The 21,427-nt window shown below is 51.1% G+C and overlaps 1 protein-coding gene across 1 annotated transcript in view; it reads left to right on the forward strand.

Annotated features, from left to right (window-relative positions):
* The first annotated feature begins 7,331 nt into the window (after window positions 1-7,331).
* The window catches only part of DPYSL3 (dihydropyrimidinase like 3), a 42,847-nt gene continuing 28,751 nt past the window's right edge, over window positions 7,332-21,427 (forward strand). The window contains exon 1 of the mRNA XM_076349956.1: window positions 7,332-7,643. Coding sequence (XP_076206071.1) covers window positions 7,332-7,643 — 312 coding nt within the window. The remainder of the gene's footprint in view (window positions 7,644-21,427) is intronic.

Consider the following 21,427-nt stretch of genomic DNA (forward strand, 5'->3'; position numbering starts at 1 on the left):
AATGTTTTTTTCCTTTCTAACTCTGCAGTGGTTTGACTTTGGTAAAGGATTTCACGAAAGACACCACCCTGCTGTACAGCAGTCCATCAGATGACATCTGTGCCTGTGGTGAAACCTTTCCCCAGTACCCGATATGAAGGGTTGCTTCCCTCCAACATTGTTTCCATGTGAGACAATCGTCCTGTTCCCATCTTTTCTAGTTTATGTCAACACAAGCTATGTCCTTCCAGTCTCATCCGTTAACTTCTCTCATCCAGTATAGCACATCCAGGTGGGTAGGGCAGCACGTCGGCCATACCATGGAAAGCTGGGCCCAGTCACACAAAATGGCACATTCAAAAGGTCACACATGAACTCCTATGTCTAGGAACAAAGACATACCTATTGGCACTGGAAACTCTGTTCTAGAAAACAGTGATTTTAAATCAGCTGAACATCAGCTCCCAGCATGACTTTGTGGCAAAGACAACTAATGCTAGTCCTTGGGTGTGTAAGCAGACATTTAAAATGGTAGTACATATGGATATATTTAACATTGCTATACTATTGCCACGCTGCCTTCAGTTCTAGCTGCCTATGTTTCCAGTGGATGACAAAACTGCCACCCCTCCAGCCACAGTCATAGCAAAAGGACTGGAAAACATGCCTTGTAGTTTATTCTCAAGGACAACAATACAATCGTCATGTCAAAGAAAAGGTTAAGCAGAACTCGATCACAGTCTGTAAGTGCCAATATGGGGGTGCAGATACTTGATACAGGAGGCCCCTGAAGCTCAAGGATGGATGTGTATGAGAGATCTATTGGTCGATTGCTGGAATCTGAAGTTGAGCACATTCAGAGCAGATATGGGATGCCCATTTTTAACAGCAAGGGCAGGATTCTGTTTTAGGCCCTTACTGTGCCTGTCACATACTCCCCAGCACTAAAAGTGTAAATCAAGATCAGATGATTTTCTGAAAGATGTACAGATTTGAGATGGAGAAGCCCTTGATGTGCAGAGCATCCTGGAGGATCACAAAGGTCTATTCTGACCTTCTAACCTACTATGTCTGAAAGTTTAGAAACTGGAGTGTGGTGATGGAAGCATCAGCCACTGGCCTTCCCTTGTCGATGGAGATAGCAGGCTCATCAGTCACCTGCTGTTCATGAATGTGACATTTCTTGGGGAATGAAAGAACCCACCCATCTCTAACCTCTGCCTCTAAATGTAAGTAGGACAAGCAGATTTTCTTGTCAAGTTTGGCTCTTTCACTATTTCTTCTGTGTTTGTCCTTAGCCTGACTTTCCCTGAGGCATATGAAATGCAGTGCTGGAGGCTGTCCTGACATTGCTGCAAGAATGAATCAGCAAAACAATCCTGTTTATCTGGCAGTCTCCTAAAACAGGACACCTTAGTAAATCAGGACTGCAGAGTAAGAGAAGGCAGCTCTAACTTTGCATGAAACAAGATAACTCTGACTAATTTCATCATTGCTACTTATCGTGCATGTAAGAAAGGGATGCAGTTTTATCAAACCCTGTAGGAAGCAGATGGAGATGAAGAAATCAGTGTTAATCTGCCACTACCACTGCTCTGCTGCTTCTCGGTGCTTCTCCAGCTGAAGAGGTCTCTACAGACCTTAGAAGCAAATGAGCTATGAAACCAGACGTGCATTTATCATGCTAACAAAGTTATGCTGTCATTATGTCCCTTCCATGCACAATTAAAGATCTGCTGCCTCCAGGCCCACAGGAAACCCAGTGTAAAACCATTTTGTATTGATTTGACATCAAGGAAGGAAATGTCCTTACTCAGGACACGGCTCTCCTTTGCTTGAGCTTGTGAGCATTGGTGAAGGAGGGGGTCAAATCTCACCTAACGTCAACAGCCTATTTCCTTCAAATAACATGACATTCTCTGACTCTCATGAGCATTGTGGTCACAGCTATGGAGCCCGAGATGCTTCCCTCCCACTCCCTCAACTTTCTTTAAAGAGGCTGAGTAACTCCAGAAAAAGAAGCAAGAAAAAAAAGCTAAACACTAAATACTGTGAATTTCTGACAGGACTTTCTTCCTGCAAAACCTTTCTGTTTCTCTGGGGTGAAAGGGGAAGATCAGCTGACACGCAATGCTAGAAAGCACTGGAAGTCATCCGATTCCTGCAAAGTCAGCTTGGCTGCTGTGAGCATGTCTGGATCTTGGCTGGTGCTCAGCTGCCCGAGGAACAGACAACAGCATTGGTGGTGCAGGAGGTGCAGTGATAGCTGTGAAGAGCTGTACCCAGAGCCGCAGACATGATCCCTGCACAGGCAAGAGCCCCTTCTCAGCGGGGCAGAGATGTCTGTGCAAGTGCTGCAGCACTTGCAAGGGCTTTGCGTAGAAAACTCGGAGGTGGAGTTTGGTTAAGAGGTGCTGACCCAGCCCCACGGGCCCCACTGGTGAGCTGTCTCCCCTGTGGGGCTGCCTGGGTGCTAAGGGGCATCACAGCCATGGGAAAACACCCCCACATCATCAGTGACGTCGTGTCTCATGTCCTCACCAATCACCAGGGAGAGAACATCGGGTCATTTCTAACACAGATGGCAGATGACAAAAACTTCAATGTTAATAATGAAGGGCATTTAGTTTAACAAAATGGAGGTAAAAATGAGGATGTGACTGCTGCCCGTGAGATCACCGAGGGTGAGAGCACGTGAGCGCGGTGCGCTAGCAGCCCCACGCTGCTCCCTAACGCATCTGCTGCTGCGTGTCCTTCTGCTGCCGCACTGGAGGCCTCTGGCATCTCACGAACACGCATGCGCCTCCACCGTGTAAGCCACTGTTGTATCGTACACAGATGGAGGTGCTTCCTTTTGGTAGTTTACTAGCTCATGCTTTGAAACACGGTATTTGATTTATATTAACTGATATATGCCCATGAAAATCACCTGACTAAAGAACTCCAGATATTTACCATTGATCCTGAAATTATCCATTGCTTAATAAAATCCAGCTGTAGTATTTAGCACTGTGATTCTGCTTCACTAGCGGTCTAAAACAAAAATGAGGGCCAGTGGATTTCACCTTGTTAGTAAGACAAGGGAAACACAACAAGATCTTAACCTCCTGGTGTAGTGAGCAACTTCCAGTGGCACAGGCAACATTATGTGAACAAGAAGCCACAATTTGGGACATGCTTCACTTTTTTAAAATCCTTTTCTGGTTTTATTCTAGACAGAATGACGTTGCGTATAGCATCTGGGAACTGGGAACCAGCACAGAAGTTTGCCAACAGAGGATGCAGAGTTTTTCCAATTAAGAACCTGCCTGCCGGCCTGACAAACAGAAAATGAATTAGCAAAATCATCAGAAAATACCCAGCAGAGAACAACGGTGCCTTGGCAGCAGTAGGCAAGATGACCTAATGTGACTTCTCTGTCAATACTTTTGCTGTTTGAATGATTCAACTGGCAATTTAAATTCCCCTTCAAACATTTAAAAGATAACACTTAGTAAGCGGGCAGCCTCACAGAGAAAATGCTTGTGAAAGTTATACTGCATGTTGTGCCTCTCACTGGTTACTCAGCAGATTGGGCAGTCGTCATTTCGAGCCCGCGATTCGCCTGCATAGGGACTAACAGGAAACCCAGCTGGTGCTCTGGCAGCAGATGATGAGAACAACAAAGGAAACCAAAACTTGGGCTGAGTGCACAGAATAAGAAAACACCCACCCCAGACAGGGTGATTATGTCCCATCTTATTAACTAATCCTTTTGCAGAAAGGGATTTGCCTAAAGACCATTTCCAAGTAGGCTGCACCACTCCCTCCATTCATAACTAGTGTGGTTCACCTTGTAACACGACTGATTTCCATTTCTGAGTGCTGCTTAATAAAAACAGTTCTTACTCAACTAGAAAGACACAGTCTAGTCAGATGTAAATTAGAAGCTTGCCACTACAAAACGTAATTTCCCATAAAATAAATGCTGTTCCCTAAATCAGAATACTAGCGTATTTCTTTTCTTTCAAGGTATGACCAGCAGTGCCCATCTGGCAGGCTCAGCTCAGACTCCTAAACCACGAGGGACAGGCACTCTTGTTCTGGGGTCAAGACGCGACTGTAGTCCTCGAGCCGAGGAAACGCTCTGCAGGGCTGACTGTTCTGGTAGGTCCTGTGGCAGCACCCAAGTACATGAGTTCAAATGCCTGCCATCTTCATCCTCCTTGGGCTCAGGCTGGGAAGACAACCTTTCTGTGGGAACCCCTCCCTGATCTGTATCTCTCATCTACTTTGCACAGACAAGCAAGAGGAGATCTGGTTTGCCAGCAGGATTTGAAGATGCAGCACTCATGACTGCCTGAAAAGCATTTTTGTCAACTAGCATATAAACATGTGATTTAAAGAAATGTGCTTAATTACAGGGGACATTTTGTCATTGTATAATTAAAAGCTTCAGATCTGATCTGAGACATACATATACAGAAATATAAATAATGTATTCTGTTGGGCTCAAAAGCAAGGCTATTGCAGTGAACACACACTGAACCCAAACTTCAATTTTCATGGTGTTCTTGAACTAGAGGCCTTACAACACCTAAAAAAAAGAATCTTAAAAGCGAATGGCAATTTGAGAAATAAAATCAAGAATTATCTTTTCTACAGTGAATAATTTCCATTAAAGGTCAGATTTTAAAGCCTCCACTTCTTAGAAGAGCCCCTGTACTCCTTTACTCGTGCAGATAATTTCAGTGCAACCATTTATGCAGCAAGGCACTAGGAAAGATAAACATTAGAATCAGGATTTGAATAAATATTGCTATTAAAGTACAATGCTGAAATTTTTGCACATTTGCAGAACCAGACAAAGGCCAGGCCCCGTTCCAAGGAGTTTTAATTCCCCATCAAGCTACACAACCATAAGGAGAGGTCACAACCAAAATGAGGGGTTCACTCTAACTTCACCGTGGTCAGTGCACAAAACCATGGGGCAGTCTGCGGCTCCGGAGCATGCTTTTCATCCTGAGGAAGGCTCACTTCCTCAAGTGCTATTACTTGGCAACTAGAAGGCGGGGGTCTGCTCGCTGTCTAAAGTATTCTGGCCACCAGATCTGAAATCAGCAGATGTGTAAATTTGCCCCCTTGCTAGGGGCAGAAGCTGGCTGAGATGGTTTTCAGCTTCTGCTCAGTGGATCGAATTCACAGCGGAAGGAGGATAAATTCATTCATGCTAAGGCAGTCCCTTGGGAAGGTGAATACCTGGTGGGTAGCCACTTTGGATGCATCTATTTGGACAGTACTGGTGGTCTCGCTGCTAAGCATCCAGTTACAGAGGGAGAGTGTTTGCCAGGAGGGCACTAGTAGAAGAAACTACAAAACAAACTAATTCTGGCTATTTGAAAGGATACTGCCTTCCTTAGCTGCCAGGCACTGCTGCTGCCCCTGCACCTGAAACGTGACAGCGAGCATCACACATGCAGCAGTGCAGGGCTCTTCTCCCGGTGTGTCCCTGGTCAGGCGAGCAGCAGGACTCTGGTGCAGCCACGAAGCCCGTGGTAGTAAATTCCGTGAAGCCACAAAGTTGGGGCAGCTGCATATTAAAGTTCACATAAGATCACGAGAACAACCAAATTTAACCCTCGCTGGTGTTGCTTTAGAGGAAGTAAGGGTAGACACTGACCAGTGTTTTACTCTGCTGTGTAACACAATGCTGTTAAAGTAATTCATTCAAGTTTGCTGACACACTGTTTATATTTAGTGCATCCTCTCGTCTCCTAACCCTTCAGACCTGAATAAGTAGTCAAAAATTCAAGGTCCTGTAGGTTGTTCCATTTAGGTGGAGAAAAAAGGGACAGAGTTAATGACACTGGTACAAGTCCAGTTACAAAAGCAGACTGCTTCCCAGAGTGCAAAAGGAAGGAAACAATCCCAAACCGTTTCCTCCCTCATAACGTCAAGCCTCTGTCAGCCAGTGCCCACAGACTCCCTCTCCAGGCATAATCACAGGGTCATTGTTCTCCACGATGGGTCAGGCTCCATGTGAATTTTTCAGTAAGTGAGAACCACCAGTCCTCAGAGGACTAGCAGAGACAATGGCATTGCTTTGTTTTCACAAAAAAGGTTGGAAAAAGCATACCTGACAACATCTCGTAACACAAATAGGTGCTGTGAGAAAGTACTTGACAGGATGTTGTGCCCAGGTACTATGTACACTTGTTCTATATAAAGAAATGAGCACTTGGAAAAAGAGTTTTAAGTCAAGCCTGCAGTTTCGGTGCTGCATGATAGATTTGACAGGCTGCTACTCAGTTACATAGCCATTAGCGTATTTAAGACTCAGCCTTGGCTGTCCTTCTGTCCTTCAGACCTACTATACTTTTGCAATGAAGTTGCAATGGAGTTCTCAAAGCAACACCTTAAATTAGCGAATACATGGAGCTTGCTTGTGCAGTTGTGTCTGGTTGTGTTTGCATGACAGGAACATGCGTGTGCACGTGTTAACAGTTAAGCCTTTGTGCAGCTGACATTGCTTGTGTGTAGCTGTAATGTACGCCTGACCAAAGTGGCTAACCAGGGACTGCAGCCCAAGCGGAATGACATACAGCCTCAGGCCTATGAATGAACGCCTGTTTGCAGGCAGCACCCAGTTACCTGCAAGGGCAAAAACTCATGAGCGTGCCAAGCCTGCTGCCGGTGCATTTATGCACAAGCCCATTTGTTGAGCGCAAGCAGCGATGAACACTATTGGCAAAGCCAGCAGCGAGATCCTCTCTGCATTTCCCTGTCGAGTCCCCGCTCTCTGTCCCCGAGAGGTTGGAGACGCGTCCTGGGAACGCGGCTGGTGGCAGCTCACCGCTGCAGCCCCCCGGCAGCCGGCGGCGGTACCGGAGCAGCGCACCAGCACACCGCCCTGCCCCGGGGGACGCAGGAGCAGCCGGCCTCGGGGCCGGGCGGGGAGGCGGCTGCTCGTGTCCCGCCCGTCGCCGGGGCCCCGCCTGGGTCCGCCGTGCACGTGGCTGTCCCAGCCGGCGCTCAGAGCCGCCGCGCAACGCGCCCTCTCCCGCCACCACCGGCGGGCGCGCCGGGCTCGGGCTCCGCCAGACCGGTGGCGGGAGCGGGCGTGCTCTCCCCGCGCCGGCAGCTGAATGCGACCGGCCGCACTGCTGCGGAGCGCTCGCCGCCGCCGCCCGGGAGCCCAGCTCCGCGCCGCTACCACAGGAGACGCCGGTGAGCGGGCCCGCCCTGCCCGGCTGCCGGCACCGCCGAGCCCGCCCCGCGCCCCGCCCCGCCCCGCCGAGGAGCCCCCGCCAGCCACGCCCCGCGCGGAGCCGCCCGCGACCGCGGCCCCGTCCCGTCCCGTCGGCGCGGAGGGCATGGCGGCGGGCGGGCGGCGTGGCGGCGAGGAGCTGCCGGTGTACCTGGCGCGACCGGGCGCGGCGGCGGTGCCCCGGCAGAAGCGCGGCGGGCTCTTCTGCAGCGTCGAAGGCGCCTTCGAGAGCAAGACCCTGGATTTCGGCGCGCTGCGCGTCGGGCAGCGCCGCGCCCCGCCGCCCGCCCGCCCCGAGCCCGGCCCCGGCCCCGGCCCCGAGCCCGGCTCGGCCCTCGGCCCCGACTCGGACACCGGCGAGCTCCGCGCCGCCTCCGACGAGGAGCGGCTCCAGGACCCGGCCCCCGCGGACGATAGGGTAGGGGCCGGGCCGGCGCGGCGGGGGCGCGGGGCGGGGGCGCCGGGGCTGGTCCTGGGACCCCGGCGCTGGGACTCGGGGCGGTGCTGCCCGGCGGGGCGGAGGTGGGGCGGCTCCGGCCCCCGGGGCGCGGGGCCGAGGGGCGCTGCCCGTCGCTCGCCCCCGGGGCACGACCAGGAGGAGCCGCAGGCGGTGCGGGCCGCCGCTACGGTGCCGGCAGTGGGCTTCTCCGCCCCGGCGGTCCGCAGTGTCCTCCTGCGTTTCCTCACGGGAAGGGAGGGCTTTGCTGGCATCCTCCGGCGTGCAGAGATCCTGCCTGCGGAGCGGGATGTCGGAGGTTCTCGCCAATAGAATCAAAGGGTCCTCACCGCGTTACCGGGAGCGGTAAAGCTCAGCGTTAGAGTGGCTGACTCGCTTTACTACAGTTGCTCTTTTTATATTTGTATGAAAGAATACCGCCCCCCCCCCCCCCCCGAAAAAAAAAAGGGGGGATTTTGGAGTTGTTACTCCAAGGCAGGCTGATCCTTATTTCACATTGACACAAATCAGAAGTAGTATCAGAAGTGAGGGACATCACATTGATCTGGAAGTGGCATTACTGAAGGTATCATCAGGCACAAGTTTCTCAACTTACGCCAAACTCAACGTCATAATCAGATTCATCCATCTCTGCAGCATAGATCTGTCTGCCAGAAGTTGAGATTGCTTGACTTTTTGGTTCTAGTCCCATTTACACCAGCGTGAGTTTGGCAGGAAGACGATTAAGTTAATAGTGTTGAGTAAATTCCTCAGCTGGGATTTCAGTGAGCCTGTTGCTCATTTACATGTGAGGCAAGAAAGGCCACTAGCTGGCCTGTTGGTCGACGAGTTCATTTGGGGCTGAACTTTTTAGTAAATAGTTGTCTTAGGGGCACTGGTTTTCAAGGGTGAACAGGGCAAATTAATAAACCCCATTTTTAAAAATGGAAGCAAAAATCACTGAGGTAAATAGCGAGCCTGCAGCTTAGCCTGAAAAAGTGGTGTGGTTGACTGGGGGTTCTGCAGAAACCTCAGCTTGTGTCCAGAGTGCGAACCTTGATAAACTGCAAACGTTTGTGATCTGGAGGACTAACCTCACCAGCTAGAGCCTGATGGGAGCAGAAGCACTGAAGTGCAATGACTTGGCCTGCTTTGGTTTTGGGGAAAAGTATCAGGCTGTCCTTAACGTCTGCAGTCTTCTGTAGGAACTTCTAGCTAGGCAGCGGGTTGCTTTGAGGTTTCTTCATTGTACTTTAATTTCTTCAGCTTCTGCATTTTGGTTTCTTACTGGCACACTATTTGGTTCCTGTTCTTGAGCTTTGCTCCTTTACAGCCCTTTTTACATAGTCAGGAACAAAATTAACATTATTCCTATCAGTACTGACCTTGTCCATATGGTTTGAATAGCAGCTGCAGAACTGACCACTGCATTAACAATTTTATGCTGCTGCTTGTTGGAAAAGAAACAGAAACTCACGGTGGCCTGTCTGCAGGCTTTGCTATGAGCTTTTCTTTATTAGCTGTACCAAAAATTCGAAACAGTCTCATTCCCTTTTAAGGTCTTATGTAGACCCTTATCTCTGGAGTTTTGTAGCTGAGGTTTTCCTTCAACAGTTCCTCTATTCCTGATGATTTCTACTCCTAGATTTCTTCCTCTGAGGTCTTCCACCTGATAAGCATCAGGAACCAAACCCTTTTTATCTGCACGTTGTGTCTAAGACAGTGGGAGGCTTCATAAGCGTTTTTGTGCGTACACAGCTAGAAGGAATCATATGACTTGGTACTACAACTTTCAAGTTTAGGGGTGTCCAGAATACGACAGTCCTACTGGGAAATGCCCGTCGTGTGTACTGAGCCACGCTGTGTGCCTGCACAGCCACAGAGAGTTTGCTTGTATTGAACTCTGCAGATTCAGAGCACACAAAGGGTCTTTTGTCAAGGCAAATCGAATTTCTTTGAATAATTTCACAGATTAAGAAACAGAGAGAGAGGTTAAGTCATCTACTCTTGACCAAGCAACTTATTAGGAAAGCTGAGAGTAAGAGACTTGCCTGTGCACAGGGCAGCAGACAGAGTTGCGTCTCCTGATTTTTGCAGTGAGCAGTTTCTTGGAAGTACAGCAGACCAACACACCTCTTTTTCCTTCCCCTTCCTTCCCCTTCCTTCCCCTTCCTTCCCCTTCCTTCCCCTTCCTTCCCCTTCCTTCCCCTTCCTTCCCCTTCCTTCCCCTTCCTTCCCCTTCCTTCCCCTTCCTTCCCCTTCCTTCCCCTTCCTTCCCCTTCCTTCCCCTTCCTTCCCCTTCCTTCCCCTTCCTTCCCCTTCCTTCCCCTTCCTTCCCCTTCCTTTCCCTTCCTTTCCCTTCCTTGTAATGGCAACATGGTTTAATTACAATTAAACCACCAGCATTTCTGCAAGAAGACAACTGCAATGTATAAATGCCCGGTGATAACATGTGATGTCATACAACCTATCAGTGTAGTACAGGCCCAGGTAGATGTTTTAACCTCACTTTGCTTTATCACGAAGTCTATTGGAAGGACAAAAACTGAGCTGTGGATTCGGGCACAGTGAAGCCATAGTTACACTACAGCAAGGGGTACGGTGAAGAGCAGTTAGGTGCCATACCTTTGCTTCATCAGTGGGAATTTGAGCTTTGCCAGTTGATGCAGGGACAGGGAGAGTGACTGGTCATTGGGCAGGGGGCCAGGGGTGACTGCTAGAGGAGGCCCTGGCTATGGAGGCTGTTGCCTGCCTGTGCAGACAGATGGGCTTTCTGGACTCGGCCACATCCCAGTGCCTGATCCTGGTGCAAGACTCGCCCGAACAGGAGATGTGCCTTTCAGGTGCTCTTTGCTAAAAGCAGGAGGCTGCTTTCCATGGTACGAGGATCTGCTACAGCAAGGGTTGTTGTTGCAGAACACTTAAGATTTGGAGGAACAACGTTGGGGGGGGACAGATTCTGCTCTGATCTAGACTATTCGCAGAGACCTTATTTAACAAGAACGATTTAACTCGGTGCAGGTTTCTGTCAGTAATAGCCTATGTGGACTCTATCCTTGTGAAGTTTCCTGCAGTTTTCCTCGAGAGCTGCCATGCCATTTGTCTAACCAGAGTGGATTACAATGCTTATTTTACTTTAATGAAGTCAAAGAGAGTTTCTCTGTAGGTCGCAGACAACACCCTCTGAATTCCTGTGGTAAGGATGCTCACCGAGGGCTAGTAATGTGTGAATAGATACTGGAGAGCTGCACCACTTGCTTTGAGGAGCAGGGAAGGAGCTTTACTTGGCAAAGGGATGCCTCTGTGCTCCATGCCTGGGAAGAAGGTAAACCAGAAGTCTGTGGTAGCCTCTTCCATGTACCTCCTTGCTGCTCAGCCGTGCAGAGACCCTGCTTTTTCATTCTCCTGCTCAGTAACACAGGCAGGAGCACTCAGCTTGTTACGCTCACCCCCAGACGTTTCGTCCTGTCTGGCTGCGTGGTTCTGCAGTGAAGTCGTCATTTCCAAGGCAACTGGCTGTGGTCCCGCAAACACGGGATTGCAGCTTCACCGTGGGCTGGGGCAGCTCCATCAGCCTGGCGGCCGGGGAGGAGGAGAAGGAGGCTCCCGCCCTTTGCAGGAGCCAGGAGCGTGAGGGAAACTACTGGGTAGCGAAAGCAGGTGAGGGGTTTGTCCCCTCCAGAAGACCCGCTGGAGCCAGTCCTTGACTTTCTCGTGGAGGTAGCCAGTGTCACACATGCCTCGTTGTGTCCAGCTGTGTGACACCACTCAGATTCAGTTAGTGATAAATCCTGGAAAGACATGCAGGGCTGCCTCAAATGGAGAAGGAAGCTTGAACTAACTCGATTCTCTCTTACTTTTTTCTTTTTCTGACACTTGTAAAATGGGCTATGACTTCAGCATTCAGATTTTTGTTTCCATTGCCAGTAATTTATAGCAGAAACAGCAAGCCAACAGCAGTCTTTTCCTTACCAGTGAACTTAGCGTGATCTGAAAGTTGCAGTTGTGCACTGCCTTTTAGGCACAGTTTAAAATTTTGCATTTATGGAAGGGATCATAAAGCACTTTGATAGCATTAATTCATAACCTCAGTATCACCCCCTTCAGCAGAGAGCTGAGAACAGGTTTTTGTTTTGGTTTTACTTATTTTTTTTAAGAGAAGGGTTTGGAGTTACATTATTTCTGCTATTTCTACAAGCAATAGGGACAAACCCAGGCCACTGAACTAGCTCGCACAATGCAAACACAACAGTGAAACCTATATTATAATTCATGGAGTTTGATGCTAAATACACTGATCTTTATTGAAAAAAATCCTGCACATTTTTGTTTGTGTTTTTTGAGAAATCTGATGCCTGAAGCACAACAGTAAGAGGTCAGTTCTTTGGCTGTTCATGCCGGGATACAGATTATTGCCAGCAGTTATGCAAAACTGCAAGGTTTGATAAACCAACCCCCGTGTAAGAAGACACAGATATTAGATTTCATGGGAGTTATGCGGTAGGGCTAGTTTTCTAAAGAAATTAGGGATTCAGTTGAAGAGTTCCTGCATACTGCGAAAAGCTTTTGTTTTACCAAAAAACTCACCCTAACGTGGAAATAGTTTGATTTATCACGCTACCTTATGGCAACAGTCCTTGGTTTCCTTCTGTCCTCATTCTCAGCTCGGGGTGGTCAGAGCTTTGCAAGCCGGCTGGCCCTGGTGTTGTGGGTGGTACAGTCGGAGCAGGGAGCTGTCTGGCAGACATGGGCACTGGGGGTACCTGGCCACCACATCCTTAAAGCACTGTGACGGCATGCCAAGCTCGCACAGCCGGGGCTTTGGAAGGATGCTGCAATTGTTATTCTGGGTGATGTGTTCTTGAAAACCTCATGCTTTTCCTGGGAAAATGTAGGACTTTATGGAACCTTTATGCAGAAAAGAAACTGGGTTTTGCAGCCAGGTGTAAAAAAGATGGGTTGACTGATCACTCAGTCTCGCATTGGTCAAGCCTGTTCTCAGCCTTATTGAAGCAGATCTCTCTCCTCTGAAAAGGCAGGGGCACTGGGTTGGCTAGCTGGCACGACCTGTAAGATGAGTATTTCTGCTGGTGCCTGTCTTTTCGTGTCACGACCCCAGGACGTGCAGCGTTTAGAGGGATTCTGGTCTGGTGGTTTAGAAGGGGCTTCTGTGCAGGGCAAGGAGTTCTTTTCTATGTCCATGATAGGGTTTATAATGCTCTTTACCTTTGCAAAATGATACACCAAAAGACTCTTTATTTAAAATAAAAAGCTAGTGATGTTTTTTTCTCCACATTTAACAACTAATAATAGATCCTAGCTCTGACACATTATATGGGAGCAATGGGGCGTCACCAAGCATGCCACGAAGTATACTGTATACAAGATGCTCTAGCAATAGCCCATTGCAGCAGGTAGGAGAGGTGATGCTTCTTTTAATATTGTATATTTTTTCTGAGGTTGTCAGAAAACACAGAAAGACCTGCATGTATAGTATTTCCTGATGCTGCATCAGGAAGTCTGTTTTCATGAGTAGCTTCCAGAGTAGCTGAGATTGCTTCTCCCTTGACCACAGACCAGCAGTGAGCTCGCTCAGTACTCTGGTGGGGGATGCCACAAGAAAAACACCTGCAGCAGGACACGGCATCAGTAATGCAGCAGCTTTTCTCCTCTGAAGTGGTTCTGGCCGATGAAGCCCAGCAGGGTATGAGGGACCTCTGTCCTTGCCAAGCTGCTGGCTTTAGGGTGAGGCTCAGAAATGAAGGGCTGATTCCCAGGTGTCTGTGGTCCTGACAGATGCCAAGACCCTTCCCAGGTAGTGATGATGGAGGTCCTGCTCAACAGCCTGGACAGACAAGCAGGACAGAGGAGAAGCTGGGCTGGAGCCTGGCTCCCAGGGCCTGCTGGGGCCCGCAGTGCCTGGCTCCAGCCCCGGGTCTGTCCGTGCCTGTAGGACAGCCCCGAGGCTGCCACTGCCCTGAGCTGGTCCCGTGCCGTGAGCGTGGCCCGCTGGCACCTGGCCCACTGTTTCCCAGCTCGGCCAGGGCTTGGAGCTGGTCCCTGAAGGTGTCTGCTGGCACTCGGCCCGGGTGTGACAGCCCCACTGGCCGAGCGTGCGGAGCAGGGCCTCCTCCAGCAACTCCTTGGGGCCAGTTAAACCATGCAAGGTGGGGATCGGTGCAGCTTGCCAAACGCAGTCTGGGGTGGTGGGACAGGGGTGGCGGGCGGCCTCACTGCACCCTGTGCCAGCCCTTCACACGAAGCCAGCAGCAGCCTCCGTGTTTAAAGCAGGGTGTTTGCTACTTAAACGGCAGAAGCAGCTAGAAACACAAGTTACAATTTCCCAGAGAAAGCATCATTGGTGGTGTGAGCCGGGAAGGCCGCCATCAGGAGGAGCAGGCCAGGGCGGAAACGGAAAACCTCCATCGGTCCCCAACACACTTGTCCCCTGTGTCTGTGGCTGTCACAGTCCTCTCACAGCGTGGCTTCCCACCGTCTCCCACAGGACTCCTGCTCTGGGGCTTCGAGGAAAAGCTGGAGGAAGCGCCTGGCCTCCTGGTGCAGTACCTCATCGGTCGGCAGTGCGAGCGTTTGTCCGAGGGGGCTGGGAGGGAGATGATGAGGGTGGGGGAGAGCGGCCAGCACGAGGGCTGGGCAGGGCCTGACATGATGGGCCGCTGTCCCCTCTGTCGCTTGGTGCTTGCTGCGGATGGCAGCCTGTGTTGGGAGGCTGCACACCCCGTCCCCGCGTCTCGGTGCCCTGCCGTCCCCAGGGAAGCTGCTGTAGCCTGTATCACTGTGGGGCAGCCGGGCTGGTACTCGAGCAGGGATGGCGGTGTTGGAGCTGTGCATGGTCAGCTGCAGCACGGAGGTGTGGCTGGGAGCCTCCTGGCAGGTAGCATTCAACCGACAGATATACTGTGGGAGCCAAACAAACTACATGAGCCACATGGACATTTCTTGTTCTTGCAAATTTGTGTGACTTTTGAGATGCCCATTTTAGGAAAAAAAGGAAAACAATGAAAAATTCTGAGAAGTAGCTAAACATTTTGAGTTTTGCAAGGCAAGACTCACTGCTTTCTCGCTTGGAAGAGGCTTTGTTGTGTTGGAAACTCCTCTAAGCGTTTTTTATGAACATAGTTGAAAGTGTCAAATGCAAACTGCAGTAGGTTTAAACTGAAATGAAACATTGTGGTTTGGCTGCAGCAAAGTAGTTGGCTCTGTCCAAAATAATCTTTTCCTTTTCTTTTTATCTAAGATGTCGGTACCTCCAACAGGCCAGGACAACCACAGCTCGGCCTGTCCACCAGGTGGGAGGAGTGTTTGTCTCTGATATGTGCCAGGCGTGCCACCAGCAAGGTGGACTAGGCTTTTGGGGGATTTTGTTTCCTAACAACAGTGTCTTGCTGGCAGACAGGCAGCTGCCAAGACATGGGTCTTCCAGGAGGATTCAGCGGAGTCCCGGGGTTGTAGCTCAGCAGCTTTTCTGTATCACTCAGCTGCTACGCTGCTCTGCTCTTCTTGCACTGTGCGCCTGGCAGCGGCCTCCTCCCGGGCAGGGCGAGCAGGGAGCTTGGTGGGCTCTCATGCTGCTTCGCTTTTGCAGAAAGGTTTTGCTTGCCGTCCCGCCCGGGCAGCCGAAGTCCCACAGCAGTTGGACTGGTGGCTGGCTGCTGGCACCCTCCGCACCGGACGCGTGGATCAAGGCAGCCTGGAAGAAACTGAGCTCTTGTGTGCGAAGGGAGGGGACTTGGAAACGGCCTGACCCTGTGCATAGCCTGTCAGCTGGGCTGCCAGCACTGGAGCGTGAGCTTGCAAATTGACTAGGCAGATACAACTCCATAGGAAAATTGTGTGGGGCTTAAAGGGAGGGTGTATGAACTGTTTAGTGGGAAGCTGTATGCATCTGTGTTAGAAGTGACACTTATCACTCTTATCCAGTGACCTGGAAGGAGAGGTACAGCATGTGTGCAGGTGACAGTGATGTTGTAAATGCTGCCTGGGGAGGAACGATCCCAACGTGGTCTTGAGGACTCAGAGGTGCGGGTCGGGAATGACAAAAAGAGATTCAGCTCTGAAAAGTGCAAGCAAACAGACCTAGAGAAAGACTGTAAAATGTAGATGCCATTGCAAATGGCATCAAAACAAGGAGGTTTTGTGATGAGACCCAGAAAAGTACTTTCATATGTGTAGCCTACTCTCCAGTGGTGGTCTGGGTGAGCGCAAAGCTGGTCACTAATGGTCAGCCCTAGTCCCGAGGAAAACTATGACAGAGACCAGCTAGAGCTGTGTTTGCTCTGTCGCTTTACTTCAGGCGAAAGCTTTCCCTCCATGGACCCCTTGCATTGTCATCTCTGCAAAGAGGTGGAAAGTGGAGAAGGTTGATTTTTCTGCTGGGGAGCAGTTGCTATGGGTGGCTGGATGAAATGGGAGGAAGAAACAAAAAAACAAACGAGCCAGCAGCCTTCCTGGAGACAGGGCTGAGAAGCTGGAAAATATAGCTGGACCTTGGCTTGTTCAGCTGGGCTGGCTCTTGGCTGCGGATCGGATCCAGCAGCATCTTTCCCATTGCTCTGCTGGGAACAGCCAAGCTCCATTTTACAACACATGGATTTGGATCTGATAACGGGTGTTTCCATTCAGCTGAGGGGGGAAAAGAAGTGATGCTGAGCAGAGAGCTCAGACCTTTCTAGTCCTTGCTCCACACGCTGAAGGAGACAAAATGGGTGCCTGTATTTCACTGTCTCAGGCTGGCCCATCCACACTCTGAGGGAATTGAGTCATTTCAGTGGAAATCCAGATGCTTTTGCATAGCCAAAGCTCACCCCATGGAGGGAGCTAAGTGTGAAGTGAAAGCCATCTCCCTCTAGGCTTGGCATGAGCGTTTTGCCAGGGATGACCTTTCAGGGTGAGCAGTCTCCTCTGGCCCAGGCACAGCAAAAAGGAGGGAGGGATGCAGCTGCCTGCAGCAGGAGCAGGCATCCCCAGCGGATTGGTGCTGTGTGCCATTGTCCCCATTGCAACAGGCAGCACGACATCCAGATAGCTCGCTGCCCCATCCCGGATGCTGGTGTGGCTGCAGGCGTCGTTGTGGAGGCTGCAGGATGTGTCCTAAAGAACAGGATTGTCAGCTTGTGCCATGAAAGCCTGCATCCCTGGCCATGCTGCCATGGGTCAGGCCTCAAGAACACTGAGATTGGATTAAAGATCATGAGATGACAAAGCAGCCACGCATGCTGTGCTCTCTTTGTTTGCAGCAGCCGTGATCGTTAATAGCGTCTTACTTTGCTGGTGCCTGTGACTGTCACAGGACTCTGGGGTAGTGCTCCAGGGAGAGCTTTAAGGCATCCCTGTGCCTGTCGTGGACACACAGGGATGTCTGCTGTGTCACAGCAGTGACCCGAGATCCTTGCTCTGTGCTTGGGCACCTGCCAAGACCCTGTCCCAGCCATGGTCCAGTGGTGTGGGTACCTGGTGTGCCTGGAAATGCTTGAGTAGCTGCTGCTTTGGCAGTCATCCCTGGAGAGCTGTCTGCAGGCTGCCCTGTGTCGCACAGAGTGGGTCACAATGCCTATGCTTTTGTTAGGATGAGGTAAAGTGAGTTCAAAGTGCACAAAAAAGCTTCACAGAAGTTCTGTGTCAGTGGAGAAAGGAAACAACAGGTATAGCTGAACCTAGTAAAAATCCTGTTTCTCAACATAACACATTAAAGAAGTGAGGAGGGACCTGAATTTGGCTCAAACCTTCCCATCATGTTGGACACTGATGTATGAGGGAGTGAGGAGAGAGGCAGAAGGGACTGAGCTACCATCATCGGATGCAGCACATGCTCTGATCCCATGTGGGAGAAGAGCTGTGCCACCGTCACAGCTGCACTTATCCTGCACGTGGCATGAGTCTGGATCTGTTCATGGGTGGGGTTTGGGTCTGTCTGTGGTTTACAGCATCTGGTTTTCTCTGGGATGTAAAATAGATGATGCTTCCAGTCACCTGAGCCAGGCTGCTGGCAGGAGCCAACCCCAGCCGCGTACCTTACAATTTTAGAGATGCCTGTGGAGAGGGGTGCTCTCGTTAGCCTGGCTTTTGCCAATTAGAGAAGGGGTACCTGTGTGCTCCCTGTGTCTGCTGGCTGGGGGTATCAGACCTCCCACAGGGGATGCAGTGAGGTCTTGATGTCCCTGGACTTTCTTTTTTTGTGGGGCTCTTTGCTCTGACAGCACAGCAGCCTGAATCAGGGCTTCTGCTCATGGCTGAAGACTGAAGAGCTATTTTAAGCATTTCTTTGGTGTCCTCGATCACCACCCACTTGGCCAAGAGCCTCCTTGTCTTAGCGTTGCTGGGAGGATCCTGTCCAGGTTGGGTGTCTCATGTCCGTGGGGCAGGCCATGGGGCTGGGGCTGTCGGAGGCACTGGTGGGTGGGAGAAGGGCTGCAGGGGGGACAGGGAGGGTGGCAACAGCACCCTGCAGCAGCTGCACAAGCTGTGGGTCCCAGAGGGTCTGGCCCTGCGCTCTGGTGACATCCTGTGGCAGAAGCACCCTGCTGGCACGGGGAGTCTCTGCCGGGCTAAGGGCTGGATGGAGGAAGAACAATTCTGACTGCGAATTAAATGCCTGTTGGGGTACCTCTGATTTTTTCCTGCAAGCCTGGCTGTATGCTCCGCTACTTCTTTTTTACTGTACTGCTGCTTTAGTTTGGACCCTACTTCTGCACTCAGGTTTTAAGCCCTTGAGCCCCCGAGGCCATTTACAGATTCAAGTTTTGCTGCCATATACCCTTGAGTTCTGCAAGCCGAGTGCCGCCATCTTCTTGCTCTCGTGTTCCTTTCCCCTCCCTTTTTTCCTGGTGTTATTTCTGCTGTGAGCCTGGGAGCTTTCCGCTCCCCTCTGGGCTGTGCAGTTTCCCTAGCCCTTCCTCCCTGCCGCCTGTTGGGAGCACCGCATCCTTCCCGCAGCTCGTCCTGCAGGGCCTGTGGTGGGGCTGGGAGCTGTGAGGGAGAGCAGCTTCAGCCCCCCTGGGCAGCAGCGGTTCATGAGTATTTCCCGTTACCAGCCTGCCTGGGGAAGAGCGGCTCCCTTTGTGCTAACCCTGCAGCCAGGGCAGCAAGGAGCTCTTGCAGAGCTCAGCCCTGGACCATCCCAGCTGCGGGTTCGGGGAGCCCCTGCCCCAACACAGGCCACTTCTCGCCTGAGGAGCTGCTGCCTGCTCTGGGAGAGGAGGGTGATTTGACATCCCCCAGGTGCCTGCGCTGGCTCCCAGCAAGCCTCGCCCTGGGAGCGCTGCTGCATGTCCTCAGCTCGGTTTTGTTTTTCAGCCTAGGTTGGCTCTTCCGAGGCTTGCTAGGCAAGCAGTGCAGAGAAGGAAGACATCAGCTGGGAAGGGAACCGGGGAGCAGAAACCTGGAGGCTTGGAAAAGGGGGAGTGTGAGAGAAAGACAGGGAATTGTTAATGTACATAATCGGTAACAAAACTGGGGCATATGCACCGCTCTGCTGGGCTCTCCGCATTTCCATCGTGCCTTTGAAGGGAGGAGGTGGAGAGAGGCGATTATCCTCCGGAGCTGGCAGGGGTGAAATGTCTCACCCGGTCGCTGCTGATGCTGGTAGTGGTGCTGAGCAGAGGGACAGGGGCCCCGGCAGTGCCCGGTCCCACAGCCCACTGGGCCAGCCTCTGTGGCTGGCAGCTCCCTCCCAGCCTTGCCCTCCTGCGGGTCGCTGAGTGGACCCAGCCCCAGGAAAGGAAAAGCACTTGTTGAGCCACCCAACTCAAGGGCACTTCATTGCTCTGCAGGATGAGGGTGTAATTGAATTAATAGGCCCTGAAGCAGCAGTCACTCGTGTGCACATATTAGAATATTCCATTTGACATGTTTGGTTTCAACCTCATTTATTTCTGGCAAAGAGAAGAAACAGCTTCTCCCTCGCCTGGACACCTTCTCTGCATGCATGTGGGGTGCAGGAGCTGTTCTGTGGGGGTGAGACTCCCCTGCTTTGGTGCAGGGATGGGTCAGTCTTTGCAGTCTGGGGTTGGTCAGCTCTCGGAGGCCCTGCAGTCCTGTTCAGACTGTGGGAATCCTGGGGGATGTTTGCAAAAGCACCAACATCCCGTTGTCTGAAGGAGAGGCAGCCGGGAGCCAAAGGCAGGCTTGCTCCAGCACGGCTGGGGTCCCGAGGGATGTAGGCATGAGGCTACCAACTGATTTCCCAGAGGCAGTTAGCCACATAAGTATGTCCATGCCCAGGAGTTTAAGTCACTTTTGAAAGTAGCAGTTAGGTCCTGCTGTCATTAGATATTTTTGAAATGTAAGTTTTTGTCACCATCCAAAAGAAATTCAAGGTGCTCTTTTTTTCTTATCCCCCCCCCAAGGGCAAGTAACTAAAGCCTGGCTGGCTTTTACAGCTGAAATGTAGTTATGTGGTAGGTGTCCATTTAATTGATCTGTGAGGGAGTTGCTCACAGTCTGTGGGCGTGAGCCCTGCCTGCAGGCAGATGTCCCTGGGAGAAGCGGTATTGGGGTGGTGGTCTTGAATCCCCTGCCTGCAGCAGGCTCGAAGCGGGCAGGGCAGGGCATGCTTTCTGGAGCCGAGTCTCCATTGTGCCTCTGAACACTGGCTATCCAGAGGTGGGCTTCCTCCAGAGAAATGAGGGATCTGGTCACTCATGAAGCCTGTTGAGTTCTGGGCCTCTCAGCTGCAACTGGTAGCAAAAGCCTGTGATGAATGCCATGTCAACATCACCAATTGCTCCTTCCCCTCCCTCTCTGGCCACTGTCGCACTTCAGCATAGGTGGAGGTTAGGAGTCTTGTATGGTAGACTAAAGCACCCTGGTGTTAGGCCTGTTCTTAATTGCCTCGTATGGACAGCGTAGGGTAGTCCACAAACCTCAAGGTGTCCCCAAGCCACAGGGTGGAAACTGATGTTTTGATAGGGACGTTGTCTTGGCATTTGCTGTGGGCATGCTGGAGTTGCTGTGGGCTCCTGATGGTCAAGGGCAATCCCTTCTGGGGACTTCTGCTTTTCCAGAGCCTTTGTTAGGTTCTGTGAAGCATCATCTCGGATGAGGATTTTGTGGATGGCATCACCTGTCGCCTTAGTCCAAAGGAGAAAGAAAGGAACGGTCCTAAAATTGCTCTGACTTCTAGTCCTTAATAAGGCTGCAAATAAATTCTGGCTTGAACAATTCCCTACCCTAATGTCAGTTTGGACAGGTGATTGAAATCATGTGGTAATCCAGATGGAGTGGCAGTAACACCTACTGCTTTTAACGTAATGGTTCCTTGAAAACATTAAGTGCTGACCTAGAAGTTTAGTTTGTTTCAGGCCATACATCTGCTGATTTCCCTCCTTGTTTCCACTGCCAAAGTCCCAATGTATATTCTAGCCAGGAGAAAACTAAGCAGAGTTGCTCCACTGCGGAAAAACTTGTGTCACTGCCCGCCACCTGTCTCGTACAACAGAGAGACTGTCTCCTGCTGCCTCCTGGCAGACCTCATGTGCATCCAGCACGAGCAGCTGAGTTTCAGATTCCTTCCCACTCATGTCTGCTCCAGAGTGGGGGTTTAAGGGGCTGCAGAGCTCCATGTTGCCTCTGGGAGATGGTGGGAATGGTGTGAAAGCCAGTGTAGTTGTGAGGGTTTCTCAGTAACAGAGCCAGTGGGCGCTCTTCCCAGTTCCCTCCAGCTCTGGCTCTAAAGTTGAACATCAGAGGTTGGGAGAACTGGAGCCAACAGCACTGAATAGCATGATCGTCAAATGCTTGTGAGCACT

This window comes from Aptenodytes patagonicus, chromosome 12, assembly GCF_965638725.1.
Source record: "Aptenodytes patagonicus chromosome 12, bAptPat1.pri.cur, whole genome shotgun sequence".
In the NCBI taxonomy this organism is placed as follows: domain Eukaryota; kingdom Metazoa; phylum Chordata; class Aves; order Sphenisciformes; family Spheniscidae; genus Aptenodytes; species Aptenodytes patagonicus.